General features: G+C 36.5%; 3 protein-coding genes across 5 annotated transcripts; all 3 read left to right on the top strand.

The window, feature by feature from the left end:
* The first annotated feature begins 221 nt into the window (after nucleotides 1-221).
* Nucleotides 222-2,650, top strand: LOC122021954 (F-box protein PP2-B10-like). The gene is made up of 3 exons (XM_042580136.1): nucleotides 222-658; nucleotides 761-879; nucleotides 1,864-2,650. Exons 1-3 carry the CDS (start codon nucleotides 257-259, stop codon nucleotides 2,297-2,299), a joined length of 957 nt encoding a protein of 318 aa, XP_042436070.1. The 5' UTR covers nucleotides 222-256; the 3' UTR covers nucleotides 2,300-2,650.
* A 1,074-nt stretch (nucleotides 2,651-3,724) lies between these two features.
* On the top strand, nucleotides 3,725-12,108 carry LOC122020465 (FACT complex subunit SPT16-like). 3 transcript variants are annotated; one of them, XM_042578408.1, is made up of 2 exons: nucleotides 3,725-3,862; nucleotides 8,654-12,108. In XM_042578408.1, exon 2 carries the CDS (start codon nucleotides 8,708-8,710, stop codon nucleotides 11,900-11,902), a length of 3,195 nt encoding a protein of 1,064 aa, XP_042434342.1. In that variant the 5' UTR covers nucleotides 3,725-3,862; nucleotides 8,654-8,707; the 3' UTR covers nucleotides 11,903-12,108. The 3 variants fall into 3 exon arrangements, with proteins under 3 accessions (XP_042434342.1, XP_042434343.1, XP_042434341.1); XM_042578409.1 differs by lacking the exon at nucleotides 3,725-3,862 and adding an exon at nucleotides 5,563-5,629; XM_042578407.1 differs by lacking the exon at nucleotides 3,725-3,862 and adding an exon at nucleotides 6,870-7,083.
* A 431-nt stretch (nucleotides 12,109-12,539) lies between these two features.
* LOC122020152 (carboxyl-terminal-processing peptidase 2, chloroplastic-like) lies at nucleotides 12,540-19,037 on the top strand. Its single transcript, XM_042577933.1, has 13 exons — nucleotides 12,540-12,848; nucleotides 13,452-13,809; nucleotides 13,901-14,050; nucleotides 14,331-14,413; nucleotides 14,547-14,755; nucleotides 15,280-15,348; nucleotides 15,499-15,617; nucleotides 16,397-16,472; nucleotides 16,544-16,585; nucleotides 17,516-17,624; nucleotides 18,163-18,260; nucleotides 18,325-18,418; nucleotides 18,791-19,037. Exons 1-13 carry the CDS (start codon nucleotides 12,717-12,719, stop codon nucleotides 18,914-18,916), a joined length of 1,665 nt encoding a protein of 554 aa, XP_042433867.1. The 5' UTR covers nucleotides 12,540-12,716; the 3' UTR covers nucleotides 18,917-19,037.
* Nucleotides 19,038-20,204: the final 1,167 nt, after the last annotated feature.

Here is a 20,204-nt window from a genome sequence, read left to right as displayed (position 1 = left end):
CACAGTTAATTTTTGAAAAAATTATGACACCCCCAATTCAAGAAGTAACAAGATTGGAGAACACAATCAGATGAACTGGATCTTTTGGATCAACCACTGAAGATGAACCGGAATCATCGACAGGAAGAGAAATAATGGTATTATTGCATTTAACACCTTCCAAAATTTCTTCTTACCATTTTTTTTTACAAGCTTTTTACCATTTTCTTAATCTCGCATGTGGTGTGTCTAAGCTTGCTCCATCGACAGCCTGGTCATGGTGGCCATGCGCCGCTATGGATACCGCCCTTCGACGTTTCCCTTCCGATCCATAGAAAAGGAACCGCTTTTGTTTTCGCTAGGTTTCGGGAAGATGGCGGAGGAATCCGAGAGCGTTCGAGTTGGAATGGCCGGTGGCGAGCCGGGAATCGAGGCGCTTCCCGAGGCGTGCATCGCCAACGCCATCTCCCTCACGTCGCCCCGCGACGCCTGCCGCAGCTCCGCCGTCTCCGCCGCCTTCCGCTCGGCTGTTGCTTCTGACACCGTCTGGGACCGCTTTCTCCCTTCCGATCTGAAGTCGATCCTCGCCCTTGCCGATCATCCGGTCGACTTCTCGTCCAAGAGGGAGCTCTTTTTCCGGCTCTGCGACAGACCGATCTTCTTCGACAGCGGCAAAATGGTTCGTTTCAACTCATTTTGATAACCCAAGAGACATGGGGGAACTTTTAGCGAAGCACCAGTTCTTTTTATTTGGTGCTTGTTTTATCGGATTGTGTCGCAGACTTTATCATTGGATAGATCGAGCGGAGCGAAGTGCTATATGCTTTCTGCTAGAGAGCTAGTCATTACGTGGGCAGATACGAACGTCTACTGGAGGTGGGTTCCGGATCCAGACTCCAGGTATGTACTAATTAACAAATGTTCTTCCTTTTCTTTTTGTTTGGCACTGAATGCTTGCTTAATTTGAAGTATAATTCTGTAATCAAAGTTTTAACTTTCTGAACAGTTACTGTTCTCTTGAGATGAGCAATTCTCTGGATCATGCTTGTTATCTGTTTGGTCTTTCTGTTGAGATGACCAACATTTTGGATCATGATCTTTCTTCTTGCCATACCTTTGTCTAGTGCCAGAGTGTTAACAAGTCTCACAAAGCATGAATCATAAAGCATAAAGAGATGATTCATAATGTCAAAGTTGAACGACTAACCACTATTAAACTTTTAGGGAGACAAAGCAATCTTTGTATTTATACTCCCCTTCATGACTATGTGCATGCACTTCATTTGAAAAATCCAAATCGAGCACACAAATCAATCAGCAATATTTTGCATCATACTTGTTCTCCATGTCGTGGCTAATCTATCTGTCTAGTGCCAGAGTGGCCACGAGTTTCATAAAGCAAGGAGTATGTATAATGTTAAAGTTGATCGATTAATTTCTTTTCTAAAAGCTTAAACTTTTAGGTAAAAGACCAATCTTTGTATTTGTATCCTTTATATTCCCCCCTTTAATGTTTAGGTGGATCTACTTTGTTTGGCAAGGCCAAATTAAAATACATGAATTAATGAGATAATATTAAGATTTAAACCTAAGACCTTCACTCAGATGACAGCATTGTTAAAGTTGATTACCATCTACTTATTCTAAAAGCTGGAGCTATTCATGCAAGGATCAATTTTTTGTATTTATATCCTCAATATACGATGCTCCGTATACCATTATTTCTTTTCTAGTCAATCCACAATCCCCATATAGTTGCATAGAAACACAATTTTTATTGAGTTCTGTTTTAACCTATCAGATCTTTTATATGTTTGATTTCATGTTTGAAATTGAATAAGCTTTGTTACTGAACAATTAACTGAGCAAAACTGTCTCCAACAGGTTCTCAGAGGTTGCTGAGCTCTTAGATGTATGTTGGTTGGAGATTCATGGGCACTTTAACAGCAAAATGCTTTCTTCAAAAACAAAATATGCTGCACATCTCATCTTCAAACTATCTGATAGTGCTGTCGGTCTAGACTATCCACCTCAAGAGGCATCAGTAAAACTAGGAACACAGTCGTCCACTAACTTGGTCTGCTTGCAGCCCAACAAGAATCAAGACACAGATGAGGAAGATACTGACGAGGAAGCCACTGGACATGTTGTTCCGCAGTCAAGGGGCGATGGATGGATGGAAATCGAGCTGGGTGAGCTCTACAACAATGGGGAAGACGGCGATGATAATGAAGTCGATATTAGTTTGTTGGAAGTGAAAGGAGGGCACTGGAAGGATGGCCTCATCATTGAGGGAATCGAGATCAGGCCTAAAATCTAAACCAAATTGCAATGTCTCCTGCTAGCTTTGTCCTTCCGACAGTGATCCTTAAACAACTCGCGTCCCCAGCTCATGTGTTGCAGATAATTTGCCTGAAAAGAATTTTGGGGAATACACGTGTGAGAAATCTTTGTTCTTTAGGATTTCGATCAAGATTTTAAAACGTGTTAGTGGCAAAACACTTCCAATTCCTGTGAGAATGGGCTCCATTTTGTATCTCATTTTGGATATTGATCCTCACTCATGATTGTTTTAGCATTGAGCGTACTACCGTAGTATTGAAAAAGTTATATTGTAACATCTCAATACTTGTATAAAAAATTAAAAAAAATAATAATAATTTTGAAAAAAGTCCTGAAGCATTTTCATTCCTGTTGCACTTTCAAAAGGAAAAGAGACAAAAGTAAAAGAGATATTTTATGTGACTTGTGAGCGTTAACAGATTAACGGTGACTTTGAAGAATGAATTTGCTCGAATATTTGATGTATCGAAATCATCAACATCGAAAATGGTATGGAAATAGTAGTATTTAATTTCTATAAAATAATTTATGTGTAAATAATTTTTTAAAAAAAAATGAGTAGGTTTTGTTGAAGACTGTCATGCTCGGTCTGACCCCGTTTCGTGTTCGGTGCGGCCCAAATGAACACCATTATATATCTGCATATAACGTAACGGTTTTCACCCGACAACGAACGATTTAAACGCACGATTCTAACTCCTCATCGTAGCGCTGATATTTCCCTCGGAACATGTAACGTCCGCTACATCGGGAGGGAGCAGGAGTGGCCCGCTTCCTTCGGTGCACGATAGCGAATCGCACCAAACAATAAAAGGCGACCATCGAGCTGGAAGTCCACTAACCACTTCCCGCCTCTCTCTCTCCTCCTCCTCCTCTCTCTGTCCTTCCCCATCACCCGCGGTCCTCCTCCGAACAATTTCCACGGCGACGATCGAAGCCTCGGCTTTGGCATCCTTCGGTCCCGGATTATTGTCTTCTCTGGTTCTATTTCCAGCCGTAATTTCTTTCATCCTTTTGTAAGTTGTAACCCGTTTCACAATCTCAAAGTTTGGATCTTTGACTTGTAATTTTAACTTGTCTGGGGTTTGTTCCCCCGGTTCGTTGGCCGATCTAGTTTTAGATGGTTTTGAGTTGAAATTGTTGCTGATTTTGGTTTTTTTTTTAAAAAAAAAAGTCTACTTTTGCACAGACATCGTAGATTCGGATTTTGCTTTTTCAAGATCGGAGGAAGATGTTTGTTTGGGGCGAAATCGCCGATTTCTTTTGGAATATTGGGATTATTGTTATGCCGCTAGATCGATTGAGTTAGAAAACTCGCCGTTGAGAGAATACGGATGGAGTTGGACCGCAACTGTTCCACAGAAGAGAATATTTCCGATTCGAGGAAGGAGGAGTCTGAGGAGGGGGAGACGACCATGTTGCTGGTGCCAGCTATGAATGTTGGTATCTCGGCCAATGGGAAGCAGGGATCGAGGAGAAAAGTTCAGTGGAATGATCGCAGCGGCAACAACCTTGTAGAGGTGCTGGAATTCGAGCCAAGGTCAGTTGTTGATATTTTGATTCACAAAAATTGTCGATCAAATTCCGTGGCAGATGCTCCTGCCTGTTCTGTTATCATCACTTACGTTAGGGGTTAAATGATTAGTTGCTGATTTTTGTGAAGAGAAATTTAGTTGAATTTGGTCTTCATTTCAGTATTGGGGAATTCAATTTAGCTATTCAGCATGAGCTGGTGTTAATTTCATCTCAATATCATGTTTGTTTATTTAATCACTCGAGTGAGTATGAAAGAAAACTCTCTTTGTGCTTTTGCTAAATCATTTGCTTGGGTTATTTGGCACTAGTAATAGATTTAGATTGCACTGTATGATAACAAGCAACTCTTTATCTAGAATAGCAAATTTAGACAAATTACAGGTTAGTCGGCACCCTAATTGCACCAATGATTGTGAAAAATCTGGTTATCTGCATAGGATACTGTCACCTAACTACAAATAGCAACATGTTTTCAATGGGAGTCGCTACAAAAAAATCTTCAAATAGCTACGGAATTAACGACGAAATTTCAATCCGTCACAATTAATAGGATTTTATCGATAGAATTAGAATTTAGTCGGAACTTACCAACAGATTCTAATTCAGTCAGTAAATATCGACTGAATTTGGGTTCCGTTGGTACTTACGTCAAATACTGATCGAATTTAGATTCAATCAGTAATTTGGATTCCGACTGAATACAAAAGAATTTGTATTCCGTTGGTACATTTGCCTTTAAAATTCTAGTGTTCAAGCCTTTAGCCAAATACCAACCGAATTTGGATTTGATTGATATTTTGGATTTCGTCGGTACTATGCCGACTGAATACAAATCCGTCGGTAACCACCGATTGAATTTATATTCCGTTAGTACAATTTGCCCTAAAATGCCCGTGCCCTTCCGATCAAATTTGGATTCAATTAGAGGTTGAAAACTATTTTGAACATGTACAATTGAATCAAGCTTATTGATGAGTATTATTTCTTAAGATAATAATTTTGTTCCATAATTTGATATCTCCAATGCCCATTTTAGGTAGGATTTAGACTTTTAGTTTAGGTAAACTGCATTACATAAGGTCAGACAATTGATTTTTATATAAGCCTTTAATTTTGATCTACCAAACCTCTCCTTTAGTTTCTTTCTTTAATACTAATTTTGACATTGATACTCTCTCGAATTTTTGTTCATATTTTCAAGTTCCAATTAATGCTATCCTTCATGTTTCTATTATATGATTGTGTTTGAAGAATAGTGTATTTTCACAAACTGTATTTGTGTATGGTCCTATTCGTAATAAATGCATATTTTTGGAAGAGAGGAGGATCCATCTGTGCATCATAAAAGGACTTGATTTTTTTTTATTGGATAAACTAGGTCCCAAATATAAGCTATTTCAACCATTCAACAAACTGAGTTTCATGCAGGATTGAGACGGCTATCATATATGATAATTGGTGGATATAAATATAAGTTGGGATGATTACCCAACAAAATTAATTACATAGTTATATTTGTATGGTTTTAATTATATTATGCTCGATTAAATATATCTTTTATCTAATTTTCATCCTTTTGTTTACAGTGATTCGAGCGACTCCGAGGATAAGTATGTTAGATCTTATTTCTCTAAAATTATGTAGACCTATTTTCTATGCAAATCATGGTAATGGATGGCAACTCTTTTTACAGCTCCATTGTCAGTTCCTTGAGTTGGGAACAGATGCTTATTCATTGTATTCATTTCTTGTGTTGCCCGCATAATCGAAGGTATTAGTCCTAAATTAACACCAAAATTCCATTTCAAATTATTTTTTTTACCCCTAGTTTCTAGTGACTTCAAAAAGAGAATGTTTATCACAACAACAACAACATATCAAATACCAAATAGATTTGTGTGTGTGAGAGAGAAGCAATTGTATGCAAGAAGCTTGAGATTGTTCATAGAATCCACCAAGTTTGTATATTTATTTCATGAGATGCTTGTATATTTTGGGGGGTTTGGTTAATGTTAAATGATTCTGTAAAATAAATATTCTCGTTAAGATAGAAAATAAATTTTTTCTATAAAATTATTTTGCTTGTTCTTTTTATCATTTCGTTTGAATTTTTAAATTGACGTACTTTCTGTATTTTTTTATAAAAATTTGGAGATTTAAATTTGTATAACAATATTAATGCCGGTAGAAAAATTATTTTATCAATTCTATTTAAAAAAGTAAAAAAACTTAAAATTATAAGTACTATATATATTTATATATATTATTTTAAAATGATTTTGATGTTTTTCTGAGATTAAGGTGGTTCAATAAGGAAATTTCAGTATAAAAAATTTATACTGTTTATAATAAATTTTTAGTATCAGTGGTATACTAAAATTTTTAATATAAATTTTATATTGATATTAAAAATTTTAATATTAAAATTTTTGATATAGGATTAAATTAGTATGATTTGATATATTTTGATACAGTATTGAGGTCAAACTTTTTTGATATAGAAGATAATCCTTTTATATGTATTGATGGAAATAGATGATTTTCATCTATTTTATAAGTTGAGGCTATCCATCCTACCGATACATACAAAAGGATGGAGAGCCTCTAGATCGCGATCCTCTAGATGATCCTTTTGTATTTATTAGTAAGATAGATGACCTCTACTTGTAAAATAGATGAGGATCATCTTATCCTTAAATCATAAAAATGAACTAGAGATTTCTTATCCTCTAAATCATAAAAGTGATCTAAAATCTCCTGAAAAAAATGATGTAGAGTATTTCCTTTGATATAAATGTTATATTAATTTTTTTTTAACTTTATTGTGTTATATGTAAAATTATTTTTTATTTTTTCACCCTTTTAAAATGCCATTATATAAATATGAATTGAAAGTCTTTCAAAATAAATTGACATAATATTTAACTATACTCTAATTTCTTTAAAAAATTATATATATTGAATAAATAGAACAGTTTGTAATATTACATTTCTCATGGCAGTAAAATCACGTGGTCGCTTCCTCTGTTCGATAGTCATCCGGGTAAGTTTGAGTTTTTAAGGGACCTGCGAGAGTCTCCCAAAGAATTGTTGGGTGTTTCGATGGGTAGATATTGTTTTATGTAAAGGAAAGGTTTGAATACTTCTTCTCGATGCGCCCCCTGCTCGTTTGGAGCTTCGATCCTGCGAGGAAAGCCAATTCTTTGTTTTCATAGCTTCGACTAGGTAATCGCCTCTTCTCCTTCCTGCCTTCCTTGTTTTTCACCGAAGATTTACTGCGTCTCGAGCGAAAAAAGTGGCTTGTTCGTTCGTTTTCAGGCCAGCTCTTGGGTTTCGTCGGATGCTTCGTACGGTCGATCTTCGTCTTTTTACTGTATTTTCTTCGATACTTGATGGTTTTTTTTTTCGATTAGGTTTTGGTTCACAGAGCAATTTATTATTTTTATATTTTTTATAAAATATTTCTTGAGAACCCTAGAGAACTATTTTATATGTTCTTTTTTCTGATGTATGGATTCCGGATTTGAAGGTTTTGATACTCCCGTAGATTGCTTGAGATCGTTGCTGTTATACTCTGTTCCAGTACATCAACGTTTGATCTTGTGATGTCTGCTGTCTATACAAGTTAGCTTATTGCTATAGTTAATTAACACAGATTGTCTATACAAGTATTCAGTTGCCGCGTTTGTTTGTTTGTATTGTCAGTATGGATATTTAACGTAACAAAAAGTATGTTTCGTTGTCTAAAAAACTTACATAGGACTACATAGAATTTTGTTTCCTTCAATACTTCAAAGAGTGAAATGAGCGTACATGATTTCATTTCCTTCCATGCTTCAGAGAATGAAATGGGTATATAGGATTTCATTTCCTTCAATGCTTAAGAGTCAATGAATACATAGGATTGGAGAAGAGAAGATCAAGTTTTCAAAAACTATGATGTTGAACCAATGCATAATGTGGAAGCAGTCAATATTGAAATATTAAAAATATTTATATTGATCTCTAAATATTTATCACTTAGAAAATGATCAACACCTACAGGTTAAAAGCTACTAAATATGGTAGCTTAGGCTTTTAGGTCAATTTTGTTTTAAGTTTAATTAGTTTAATGAACAAATGAAGTTTTTTTTAACAACAAACATAGTCTGCATATGATATGCAGTCATATGGGATCAATATGCTGTGTCGTTTAAAATCCACCATGTAACTGCTTAGAATGCCCAAGTGGGAGCTTTTGAAAATCATGTCGAAGACTGGAACATACTAGACGCATTAGTGAGTTGCAATCCGTAAATTTGAGCAACACAAAGAAAAGGGAGGGCCCAACAGTTGATACTAACTTGATATCTAATTGTTGTACAAGCACATTAGGATTAGCATTTCTGTTCACTAACTAACATTTCTTTCTTGTTATCTTAATTTCATTATTCTAATTTTTATTAATTTGTGTATGGTCTAGTTTTCATACTTTCCTATACAACAAAGACTTCAAAATAGGTTATTCATGGCTGGATTATTTTAATTTTTTTCATGGTTTAAAATGAAATATTTTACATTTTGTTCTACTCCTTGTATTATTTAGATCCTTGCAATGAAATCATGTTGGAGTAAACATTTTTTTTGTTGCTTCTCCATTTGCTCAATAAGTTTGTTTGTCCTAGTTAATTTTGTAAACAACAACCAAGCCTTATCCCACTGGATGAGGTCATCTAATTTTGTACCTTATATATGAATATTAATTACGTCTCAAATTTCAGATGTTTACCTTGTTTTTTTATTATTCCTTTTTTAGATTGTTTGCACTCGTGTCATCCTTGCCCTTGTGAATTCCATTTGATGACTTCTGATGGTGAATCATCAAAATGGAGTTGCAAAACCACCAGCCTCAGCTGCTAGTGCCTATACAATCAATCTTGATAACTTCAGGAAACGCCTCAAGGGATTTTACACTTGTTGGAGTGACCATAAATCTGATCTATGGGGCTTTACAGATGCTATTGCAATTGCTACACCTCCTACTTCAGAAGATCTTCGGTACCTCAAGTCATCAGCTTTGAATATCTGGTTACTTGGTTATGAGTTTCCAGAGACCATCATGGTTTTCATGAACAAGCAGATTCATTTCTTATGTAGTCAGAAGAAGGCTAAACTGCTTGAAACCACAATAAAATCTGCCCGTGAGGCTGTTGGAGTTGATCTCACTATACATGTTAAGGCAAAGGATAATGATGGGACATCCCTGATGGAGGAGATCATAGGTTCTATTCACACACAATCAAAATCAGAGTCTCCCATTGTCGGATACATCTCAAAGGAAGCACCTGAAGGGAAGCTTCTGGAGACTTGGTCTGAGAAGCTTGCCAACTCAAACTTACAACTTACTGATGTTACAAATGGTTTCTCTGAATTGTTTTCCATCAAAGATGGCACGGAGCTTATCTGCATCAAGGAAGCTGCACATTTAACCACATCAGTGATGAAAATTTTTGTGGTTCCGAAGCTTGAGCGGGTAATTGATGAAGAAAAGAAAGTTTCTCATTCTTCATTGATGGATGATGCAGAAAAGGCAGTACTTAATCCTGCAAGGGTCAAGGTTGAATTGAAGGCAGAAGATGTGGATATATGCTATCCTCCCATCTTCCAAAGTGGAGGACAGTTTGATCTCCGACCCAATGCAGCCAGCAATGATGATGATCTATACTACAATTCAACTAGTGTGATCATTTGCGCAATTGGCTCACGGTATAACAGCTACTGCTCGAATATTGCCAGAACATTTTTGATTGATGCAACTGAGACTCAGAGGAAGGCCTATGAGGTGCTTCTTAAAGCCCATGATGCTGCAGTAGGAGCTTTAAAGCCTGGAAACATTGTCGGAGCTGTGTATCAAGCTGCTCTTTCTGTCATTCAAAAGGAAGCACCAGAACTTCTTCCAAACCTGACCAAATCTGCTGGAACAGGGATAGGTCTTGAGTTCCGTGAGTCTGGGCTAAGTCTAAATTCAAAAAATGACCGGGTATTGAAATCAGGGATGGTTTTCAATGTCTCACTTGGTTTCCAGAATCTTCAGGCACGGACTAAGAATCCAAAGACTGAAAAGTACTCTTTGTTGCTGGCTGATACTGTTATAGTGGGCAAGAAACCTCCTGAGGTCTTGACTGCAGGCTGCTCCAAAGCAGTTAAGGATGTTGCTTACTCTTTCAGCGAGGAAGAGGATGAAGAGCCTCTTAGAGTAAGATCTGATTTGAATGGCACTGGGGTGCTCTCCTCCAAAGCAACACTGAGATCAGACAAGCAGGAGATGTCGAAAGAAGAGTTGAGGAGACAGCATCAGGCAGAGCTTGCGCGACAAAAGAATGAGGAGATTGCCAGGAGGCTTGCTGGCAGTGTATCTGCTGCTGGAGAAGGTCGAGGTCCTGCCAAAACATCCAGTGAGCTGATTGCTTACAAAAATGTTAATGATATACCCTTTGCTAAACAACTCGCTATACAAGTCGATCCGAAGAATGAGGCTGTGCTCTTACCAATCTATGGAAGCATGGTACCCTTCCATGTTTCTACTGTAAAGAGCGTGACCTCCCATCAGGATCATGGAACTTGCACCATCCGTGTTATATTTTATGTGCCTGGTACACCATTCAACCCCCATGATGCCAACACTCTCAAGTTTCAAGGCTCGATCTACTTAAAAGAGATCACTTTTAGGTCTAAGGATTCCAGGCATATAAGTGAAGTGGTTCAACAAATCAAGACCCTCCGAAGGCAGGTTTCATCAAGGGAGTCAGAGAGAGCTGAAAGGGCCACTTTGGTTACCCAGGAGAGGCTGCAGCTCGCTGGAAATCGGATGAAGCCAATCAAGTTACCAGACTTGTGGATACGTCCTGCATTCGTTGGCCGTGGAAGAAAGCTCACTGGCAGTTTGGAGGCTCATGTTAATGGCTTCCGCTATGCTACATCAAAACCGGATGAGCGAGTCGATGTAATGTTTGCAAACATAAAGCATGCCTTCTTCCAGCCTGCAGAAAAGGAGATGATTACTCTGTTGCACTTCCACCTTCACAATCATATCATGGTAGGCAACAAGAAGACCAAAGATATTCAGTTCTATGTCGAAGTTATGGATGTTGTGCAGACTTTAGGTGGTGGGAGAAGATCGGCACTTGATCCCGATGAGATTGAGGAAGAGCAAAGAGAGAGGGATAGAAAGAATAAGATAAATATGGATTTTCAGAGCTTTGTGAACAAGGTACATGACATCTGGGCACAGCCACAGTTTAAAGGTTTAGATTTGGAGTTTGATATGCCATTGAGGGAGCTTGGATTCTATGGAGTTCCTCACAAGTCGTCAGCTTTCATTGTTCCGACCTCAAGTTGTTTGGTTGAACTCATTGAGACACCCTTCTTGGTGGTTTCCTTGGGCGAGGTTGAAATTGTTAATCTTGAGAGGATTGGGTTTGGACAGAAGAATGTTGACATGGCCATCGTGTTCAAGGATTTCAAAAGGGATGTGCTGCGCATAGATTCGATTCCATCTTCATCTCTCGATGGAATTAAGGAGTGGCTGGACATGACTGATTTGAAGTATTATGAGAGTAGGCTGAATCTGAATTGGCGCCCAATTCTGAAAACTATTACTGAGGACCCTGAGAAGTTTATTGAGGATGGCGGATGGGAGTTCTTGAACATGGATGCCAGTGAGTCGGATTCTGACAACACTGAGGAATCAGACAAAGGGTACGAGCCATCTGATGTCGAGCCAGAGTCCGCTTCAGAAGATGAAGACAGTGCCAGTGAGTCATTGGTGGAATCCGATGAGGATGACGAGGAGGAGGAATCCAGTGAGGACTCAGAGGAGGAGAAAGGAAAGACATGGGAGGAGTTAGAGAGGGAGGCGAGCAATGCTGACAGAGACAAGGGCGACGAGTCAGACAGCGAAGAGGAGAAGCGGAGGAGGAAGGTGAAAGTTCTCGGGAAGTCTCACATTCCGGAAAGAAGTGCCCCAAAAAGGATGCTGCCTTCTAAGAGACCAAAATTCAAGTAAATTGGAGGAATCCAAAGGACCTGCTCCATTGTTACTCAAGCTTACCAGTTTTCTAGGAGCTCGTTTTATTATGAAACTTTGTATGTCTTTGTAACGTGCTAGCTTTGCTTAGCGGGTTCTAGTGTCTACTCCTCTGCTGAATTAGCAAGCTCGTGGTCTAAGATGAATCTGAACCTTTTGAACCAGTAAACTTAGTTATTGGATCTTGTTTTGGATTGCAAGTTGGTATGCATTAAGCCTGTTACTTTATGATAGAATCTGAAATTTTAAAAAGTTTTTTTATCCATATTATTAAAAGAATCCTCCTACTTTTAAATTTATTAAAATAGCATTCTATGCATTATTTAATCTTTAAAATACTTTAATGTGTTCCATTTTAAAATTATTTTGTATTGTTTTATACAAAACAATTCTTTTTTAAGGTGGTTTTATTTTATATAACGCAGTTTTAATGTGCAGTGCAAGGCAATATTTTACATAGAAAATAATAAATGCGATATTGGTTTGATAATTTTTAAAAGAAGAGTGTTTTTTATGATGTAGGTAAATAAAAGGGCTCTTTTGATTTTCTGTAAAAAACAATGATAAACACTATTGTAGGGGCCAAAATGAAATTTTGTTGTAAATCCAATCCCTATATCTTCGACGATTACGGTCGGAACTCCTCCGCCACACTCCCTCTTCCCTTCCTCCTCGGAGCGTCGGCTTCGGTTGCTGTCTCGAAGACGGTGAGAGCTGCTCGCTTCGCCGTTCCGAGCAAGCGAACGATAGGAGTCGCTTCCTTTATCTTGTCTCAGTTTTGTTCTCGCCGTCGATGGAAGCCATCGTTGCTCTCTCTCGCTTTCCTCGCCACTCTCGATGTCTTCCGTCAAGGTTCACGCTGACGGACAGGAATTCTAGATGCTACCAGCATCCGTGCTCTCGAACCCCTCGCGAGGATGCTCGTGTACTAAACCTTTTTTTTCTTGTGAAACATTTATCTTGGAATTCTTATTTATCCTCGATCTTGGTCGATTTCAATTAATTTATTTCAAGTCGTGGTCAAAATTTAGTCGTATATCGTTTTCACGACACATGCGTGAGAATTGGAGTCTTTTGATTCCTGTATAACAAATTTTTGGGCAGATGAACAAAAAATAGGCTTTTGGTTGATAGGGAATTTAGTGACTTTCACTGATAAAATTCTAGTTTCTTATTACTGTAAAACAATTTACGTAAATTAGCTTTTACTCGAACGATAAAAATCAGTAATTTTTCTAAAAAAATTCATTTTCTTCCCCTAGAAACCGTAGGGTAATTTATTCTTCTTTTTGGCACAAAAGAGAAAAATGGGGAGAAATAAAAATAGAGTCACAACTGCTATTGAAAATCTAAATATCAACAAAATTCCTCTTGTTCCTTGTTAGCTTTGGTAGATTGGAAAAAGGCCACTGAGCTTTAAACATTTGGCTTCGATAAGCTGAGCATCTAAATTTTTATTTTCTTTACATGCAACTTAATACTTATTATCCTACAATACTGCCTTATATCTCATATATGTCTCTTCCAGGTTATGTGGAAATTTCGAGCCTATACTATTGCTATATGCCATTCTAGTAGGTCACTACAATGTGTATCCTTTAGCTTGAAAAGAAGAACAAAAAGCTCTGGAGCTGTTAAGAGAGCTGATGAATCTTTATTGTACAGCTCTTTTCTTCAGACCTCTCAGGGACTCAACAAAAAACTGTCTTGGTATGTCTCATTGCCGATCAGAATTGGCAATCTTGTAGGATTTCATGCCAAGATCCATAAATGTCTTGGTTGGCAAGAGGGGTTCAAGCACTATGTCTCCATTTTTCTCTATCGCTTGCTCATCAGTGCGATGCTTGTCATTTCATTATCTGTGACCATCAATAAAACACCTGCATGTGAGTATTTGGCCAATTTATCATCATTTATCCTCTTGATATGTTGCAAAGATGAATCTATTGATACTTATTGTACATTACTTTAATGCAGTGGCACTTACTGAAGAAAATCTTCTTTTCCTTGAGGCATGGAGGGCAGTGGATCGTGCATATGTTGACAAAACCTTCAATGGCCAAAGTTGGTTTCGTTATCGGGAAAGCGCGCTTCGTAATGAACCAATGTCTACTAGGGAGGAAACATGTATTTTGCTCAGTCTTTTTCTATAGTTAGTAGCACAGTTATCTTCTTTAGCTTCGTGAACATATAATGTCATGTGATTTTTTTTTCTTTGGCTCCATTAATGTCTTAGACCAAGTTTAGACATGAACAATTACACTTGTTATAAAAACATCCACCGTGTTGATTATACCTTCTCAATTTATGGAAAACAAGCTTTTGATTCATTAAGATATTTCCACTGCATAAGATATAACAACTGTCATGTGGGTGAAACCATTTTTGTTATATTTTTTTTTTCCAGACAAAGCAATAAAGAAAATGCTTTCAACATTGGATGATCCTTTCACCCGATTCTTAGAACCTGAGAAATTCAAGAGCTTGCGGGTATGAATTTTTTTGCATCTTAGACATTGCATATACTTTGAATTCATAACCATGGTCTACTATGATGTTTGGTAATTTGATTTCACTACATACTTGTTATGTCTACTTATGAGATATGCAAATATGAAGGCAGTCTGGCACACAAGGTGCTCTCACAGGTGTAGGGTTGTCAATCGGCTACCCTTTAGTTGTTGATGGAACACCTTCTGGGCTTGTTGTTGTCTCTTCGGCACCAGGAGGTCCTGCTAATAAAGCTGGCATTCTATCTGGAGATATTATCTTGGCAATTGATGGTGAAAGTACAGAAGACATGGATATATATGATGCCGCTGACCGTTTACAGTAAGAATTACCTCCCTGATATCTGATTCATGTAATATATGCTGTTACAAAAAGAGCAGTTTAGCTAAACACTGGTTTTGAAGAATATTGTAATTCAATCTCTTATTATACACATACTCACATACATGGAACCTAGTTCAGAAACATTGCATGTGAATTACTATCCTTATGCCTTGTTTTCTTGATTAAGTTGAATTAATACCTATTTTGATGGCCGCATTTATATTCTATTGTTTCAAAGGAACAATGTCACACCCTTCAGATATATTGCAGAAAAATCTAAATTTTAGCATTGAGATCTGAGTGCCTTTATTTTATTTGTTCAAAAGATCCAACCAATGCATGGGCCTATTCTAGTGGATTGATAATATAGTCTTTTCACCTAATTAATCTTTTTTGATTTAGTTGGCCTTTAAGTTGAAAAGAAGCAATAAGTTGAATAGAAGTGGCATACTAAAATAAGCTTCGAGATATGTTTTCTAATACTGACTAGTTTATTTCTCCGCTGTGCATATATTACTCAGGGGAACTGAAGGAAGTGTGGTTAAATTAGTCATTTGCAGAGGAATTGAGACTAAGAAAGTAAACCTGAGGTAATTTTAGTGCGGTTGTCTGTTGATCTATAGAGTTATGTACCGTTGTTATTAATTATCAAATCTAATTGATTCATCAATATTCAATTACATTTGAGATATCCAGAAGCTACAGATGCTCTGTTGGTGATATATTTGAATTATGTCTAGGCGTGAAAAAGTGAAGTTTAGTCCAGTCAAGTCACGACTCTGTGAAGTTTCAAGATCAGGAACAGAAAAATCCATGGTTGGATATATCAAACTGACATCTTTTAATCAAAATGCTTCAGGTTAGTACATATTGTTGTTAGTTTGACTAAATGAATGAACTGATCTAGCAATTTCAATCTGCAACTATTAGCCACATAAATTGTGCAATTGAAGGTAGCGGCTTGTGCAGTAAACAAAATATTTTGAGCTGGAGTTTGAAAATGTAGTGATGACAGTTCAATTGGTTACTTTGATATGCTGCCTTGATCACATAATAATGTGTCACAGGTGTAGTCAGAGTTTTAGTTAAATTGTACTTGGCCAAGATATTTGATCCTTGATATGTGTTATTACTTATTATTATACAAAGTAGGAGCTTCACTTAATTCTTCAAATTTGAGAATTGAGATAGGATTCTATTACTGAATTGAAGGAATCACACAAGAATTGCATGGTTTTAGAGAAAATAATCAAATATCAACATAACTGTGACAATGGAAACACAGTTCTGTGATATATAATTGTTAGTGGATTAATACTCAAATTATCAACATCTTGTTCCTTAATTCACTGTACCTTTGGAAGTAATGTCTCAAATATTAGAAAGTGCTAAACTTCTTTTAATTTGTATATATTCAAGCTTTACTATATTGATTTACGCATAGCTCTCCATGTTTTTTTTCCATGACTGTTGAAGTTCTAGATGGTCATGGAAGTCTTAATGATGAATGTTATCCATGTAATAGACAATCTTTCTGCAACCTGGCTAAATTCATAAACAAGTTTTTTAATTTTAGAGATTAATGTGCATTAACTTTGTGCATATATAATTGTCTTTTACCATTTTACTTCTTTACAGGAGAAGTTAAGAATGCGATAGATACTTTAAGAAGCAATGGCGTGAAAGCCTTTGTGTTGGATCTCAGAAATAATAGGTAGTCACATTGTAAGATAAAGTCTCTTTCTCAAGTATATTCTATTGTTAATATGCTCCTCTCTGGAACAGTGGCGGCCTTTTCCCTGAAGGAATTGAGATTTCAAAGATTTGGTAAGATTCTACATATTGCAAATTCCTTCTAAGAGATTGATGTGACACCTTTTTTTTTACAAAAGTCTGATTTATTAAGAAACCAGTTTTGATTGATTCTAGTGTATCTGCATCACATGTAACTGGAGCTGTTTGAGAATAATTATTTATATATTGTATGATTATAGTCTGAGTACTACAAAGCTCAAACATATTTGGCGTGTTATTGATCTAATTTTTCTTTTCCAAGTTTGTTCTTTTCATCATTTGGATTTTTCTTTTCTAGTAAAAACACTATAAGCAAAGTGTCTTGTGATCTTCCTAGCTCAACAGAGAGGTACAAGCACTTCAAGCTCAAAGAAATAATGGGAATTCCATCTGAAGGCTCCATCCAGGACAGTGCTATGAGTAGAAACATGCCCAATTTCAATGATCCCTTAAAAATTATTGCAAAACACAATTCCCAAATCCCATGCAAAGATGCTTCCAATGCGCATACAGTGATATTGATCTATAAATTGAATGTTACCATAATTGAACTCTTCCTCTTTCAACTCGCTTCTAAGTTATTCAACTTTTCTTATTCAACTTTCTTATTATAGAATTTGTTAATCTTCTTTGAATATATTCGTACCGATATTAGCATATTTCTCTTTTTTCATCATCATTCCAAACTACACAGGTTATGCATATAGATGGTTTTTGATCTTTCTTTATGTAAATAGTTGTTCTGTTATTGGTAAAATAGATGTTTCATCATCATTCCAAACTACACAGGTTATGCATATAGATGGTTTTTGATCTTTCTTTATGTAAATAGTTGTTCTGTTATTGGTAAAATAGATGGGAGACTGTTTGTGTAAGATCTCTAGCTTTTACATGGCATATCCAAATTCATGATACTATCTTACATTCCCATCTCATTCTACTAAAACTTATTTCTGATATAAGGTTGGACAAAGGTGTTATTGTTTATATATGCGATAACCGTGGTGTTCGAGATATTTACGAGGCAGATGGAAGCAATAGTGTTGCAGTATCTGAACCTTTAGCTGTGCTGGTATGATCTGATCTCTCATGACTCTAGATTGCAAATGAATTCACGTGATACTGCTCTGGCATCTTCATTAGCTTTTGTCAGATATATAACTGTACAGTTCAATACATAAAAACATTCTATAGTGAAGTTCCAAGAATATATAGAAAAATTCAGTTGGCAGTTGTTCTTCTGGATGCTTCTGGATCATTTCAAAACCATCAAACTTCATGTATATATTATTGTTATGACTGCTCTTGGAACTAGAATCTTCTAATCACCTGTCTGTATATGAGCAAGAAGTCGGCACCTACCTTTTATTCGTGATAATTGAGAAATTAGCATTAAGATATGGATTCTATCATCCATCATATGCTTGCAGCAATCTCGGTTCATCCTATGCTCAAATGCTTCCCCTGTTGCCTTAAACTTATCTTGTACATACTCATACAGTGTACCTTATGGAGTATTCTGCCTTTGATCTCTGTTAAAGCAGTAATCACTTTTTTCCCTCCATTTTAAAGGATACTAAAAAGCTTCATTTTTATTCTGTTTGTATTAGGTAAACAAAGGAACTGCAAGTGCGAGTGAAATATTAGCTGGAGCACTGAAGGACAACAAACGAGCCGTTTTATTTGGGGAACCTACTTTTGGAAAGGGGTAACTGCTCCTATTGGAGTTATTCCTTAATGTGGTCTCAAACTAACACAATATGCATCTACAGGAAAATACAGTCTGTTTTTGAGCTGTCTGATGGTTCTGGGTTAATTGTTACAGTTGCTCGATATGAAACCCCTGCGCACACAAATATCGACAAGGTCTGTAACTGATTGTCTCTTCTTCAAGACACCATTCATTGCATTTTTCTGTTTTCTCCCTTTCTAACGGAGATGAAACTATAGCTTACAGCTTAGTGAATCATTTGGTATCCTAATTCAACAATCACATTTAAATTGTTACATAACTTTCTTATTGTAATAAAACAATTAGGCTATGTTTTTAATCATGACTATACGTGCTAGAAATTGTACCTTTGAGACAACTCCTAATCCTTCACACTAACGGTTTATTATTATAAGATTTTTTAAAGGAAAAAACAGGTTACTTATAAAATTTTATGAATGTTGAGCTACTTTTAAGTAAATTATGTCCTCTGAGAATTTGATGTTCTAATGGCAAAACTTTATCAGGTTGGCATAATTCCAGACCATCCCCTTCCAACTCCATTTCCAGAGGATGAAGATGAATTCTGTAGCTGCCTAGTGAATCCTTCCTCTCCTTGCAATCTTAATCCTGCACAACTGTTTTCTGGATGACCTAAATAAACTCTTGTTTTTCTGGGTTGCTGTTTCTCATTCATTATGTATTGTAAGATCTGTTCCTATAAATTGTCGACACAGTATGAAATTTATGTAACAAACAATCTATTTTCTCTCCTTTCCCCATGATTCAATGCATAAAATGTACATTAAGGTTCAGATAAACTCTCAGAGCCAAGTGGAGATGGGGTTTCATGAAGGCTATATCAACTCCACTTTTTTTATGAAACATCTTATACATCATACATGCTCTTTCCCAGTGTGGTATTTGGTTTTGTAACATCTGAATGATTGTATGCATGTTTTAACTAGTTTTCCATTTTTCTCAAGTTCAATACTCGCTTATTTATGAATTGTCAAATCAAATGTATTCTTATAAACATACATGTTCCTTATTTTTGCAAACAAACTAAACATTTCCCAGCATCCAATGGGTCCTCGTCGATACGGTGAGCAATTCTCCTTGTCCGTTTTGAGGTATATACATCAGAATCTTCATATGCAATCTTTATAATCTAAACCTTCTGGTCATCGATATTTCCTGTCTTGCAGTATCGAGCTTAAACCAAAGTGGACTTTAAGGCTATGTTTACTCAAGAGTGTGGATGAGGAAAGGAAAGGAATCAACTATGGAAAGTTATCTTTGGAGGAAAAGAAAAGAAAAGGTGAAGAAATCTTTTCCTTTGCACACTTGTTTACCTTGATAGAGGAAGGTGAATACTTATGATGTAATTTTGTAAATAAAAAAGGGTGCATGCGTCATTTTTTTTGGTACATAGTGTAATTTTATGAGGAAAATTTTAATGAAGTAAACGACGGAAACTTTTCCACTGTGGAAACTTTTCCTTAATTTTGCTTTCTACTCTCCGAAATAAACATAGCCTAAGGCAACTCTGTGGACCCAAAGATTCAAAGAGAATGCTGGGAAGGAAGATCGTGATTTGGCTGGTAAGCATTTATATTCTTCAGAACATTTAGGGCTGTAAAAAGATGGATCAAATGTTAATGAAGGTCGGTTGTTGCTCTGGATTTATCCAGTAGACTGTAGACGAATCAGGAGGAAGACTTTCTATCTCCAAACTTAGTCGAAAGAAATTTGGACTTTTGAATTATAAAAGAAAAAAATGTTGGTGATCCTCTGTTTATCAAGTTGCTTCACCAATCAGCATTTCAAGCGGAGAAGTTGGATGTTGGAGCAGTTTGATGGAATGACAAACTGACAACTTGTCCTCATGCCTGTCCGGGTTGGCCTATTAGAGCTGGAAATTTAATGGTAAAAATAAAA

The sequence above is a fragment of the Zingiber officinale genome, chromosome 9A (genome assembly GCF_018446385.1).
Source record: "Zingiber officinale cultivar Zhangliang chromosome 9A, Zo_v1.1, whole genome shotgun sequence".
NCBI lineage: Eukaryota > Viridiplantae > Streptophyta > Magnoliopsida > Zingiberales > Zingiberaceae > Zingiber > Zingiber officinale.
This window is presented reverse-complemented; position numbering and strand designations above follow the sequence as displayed.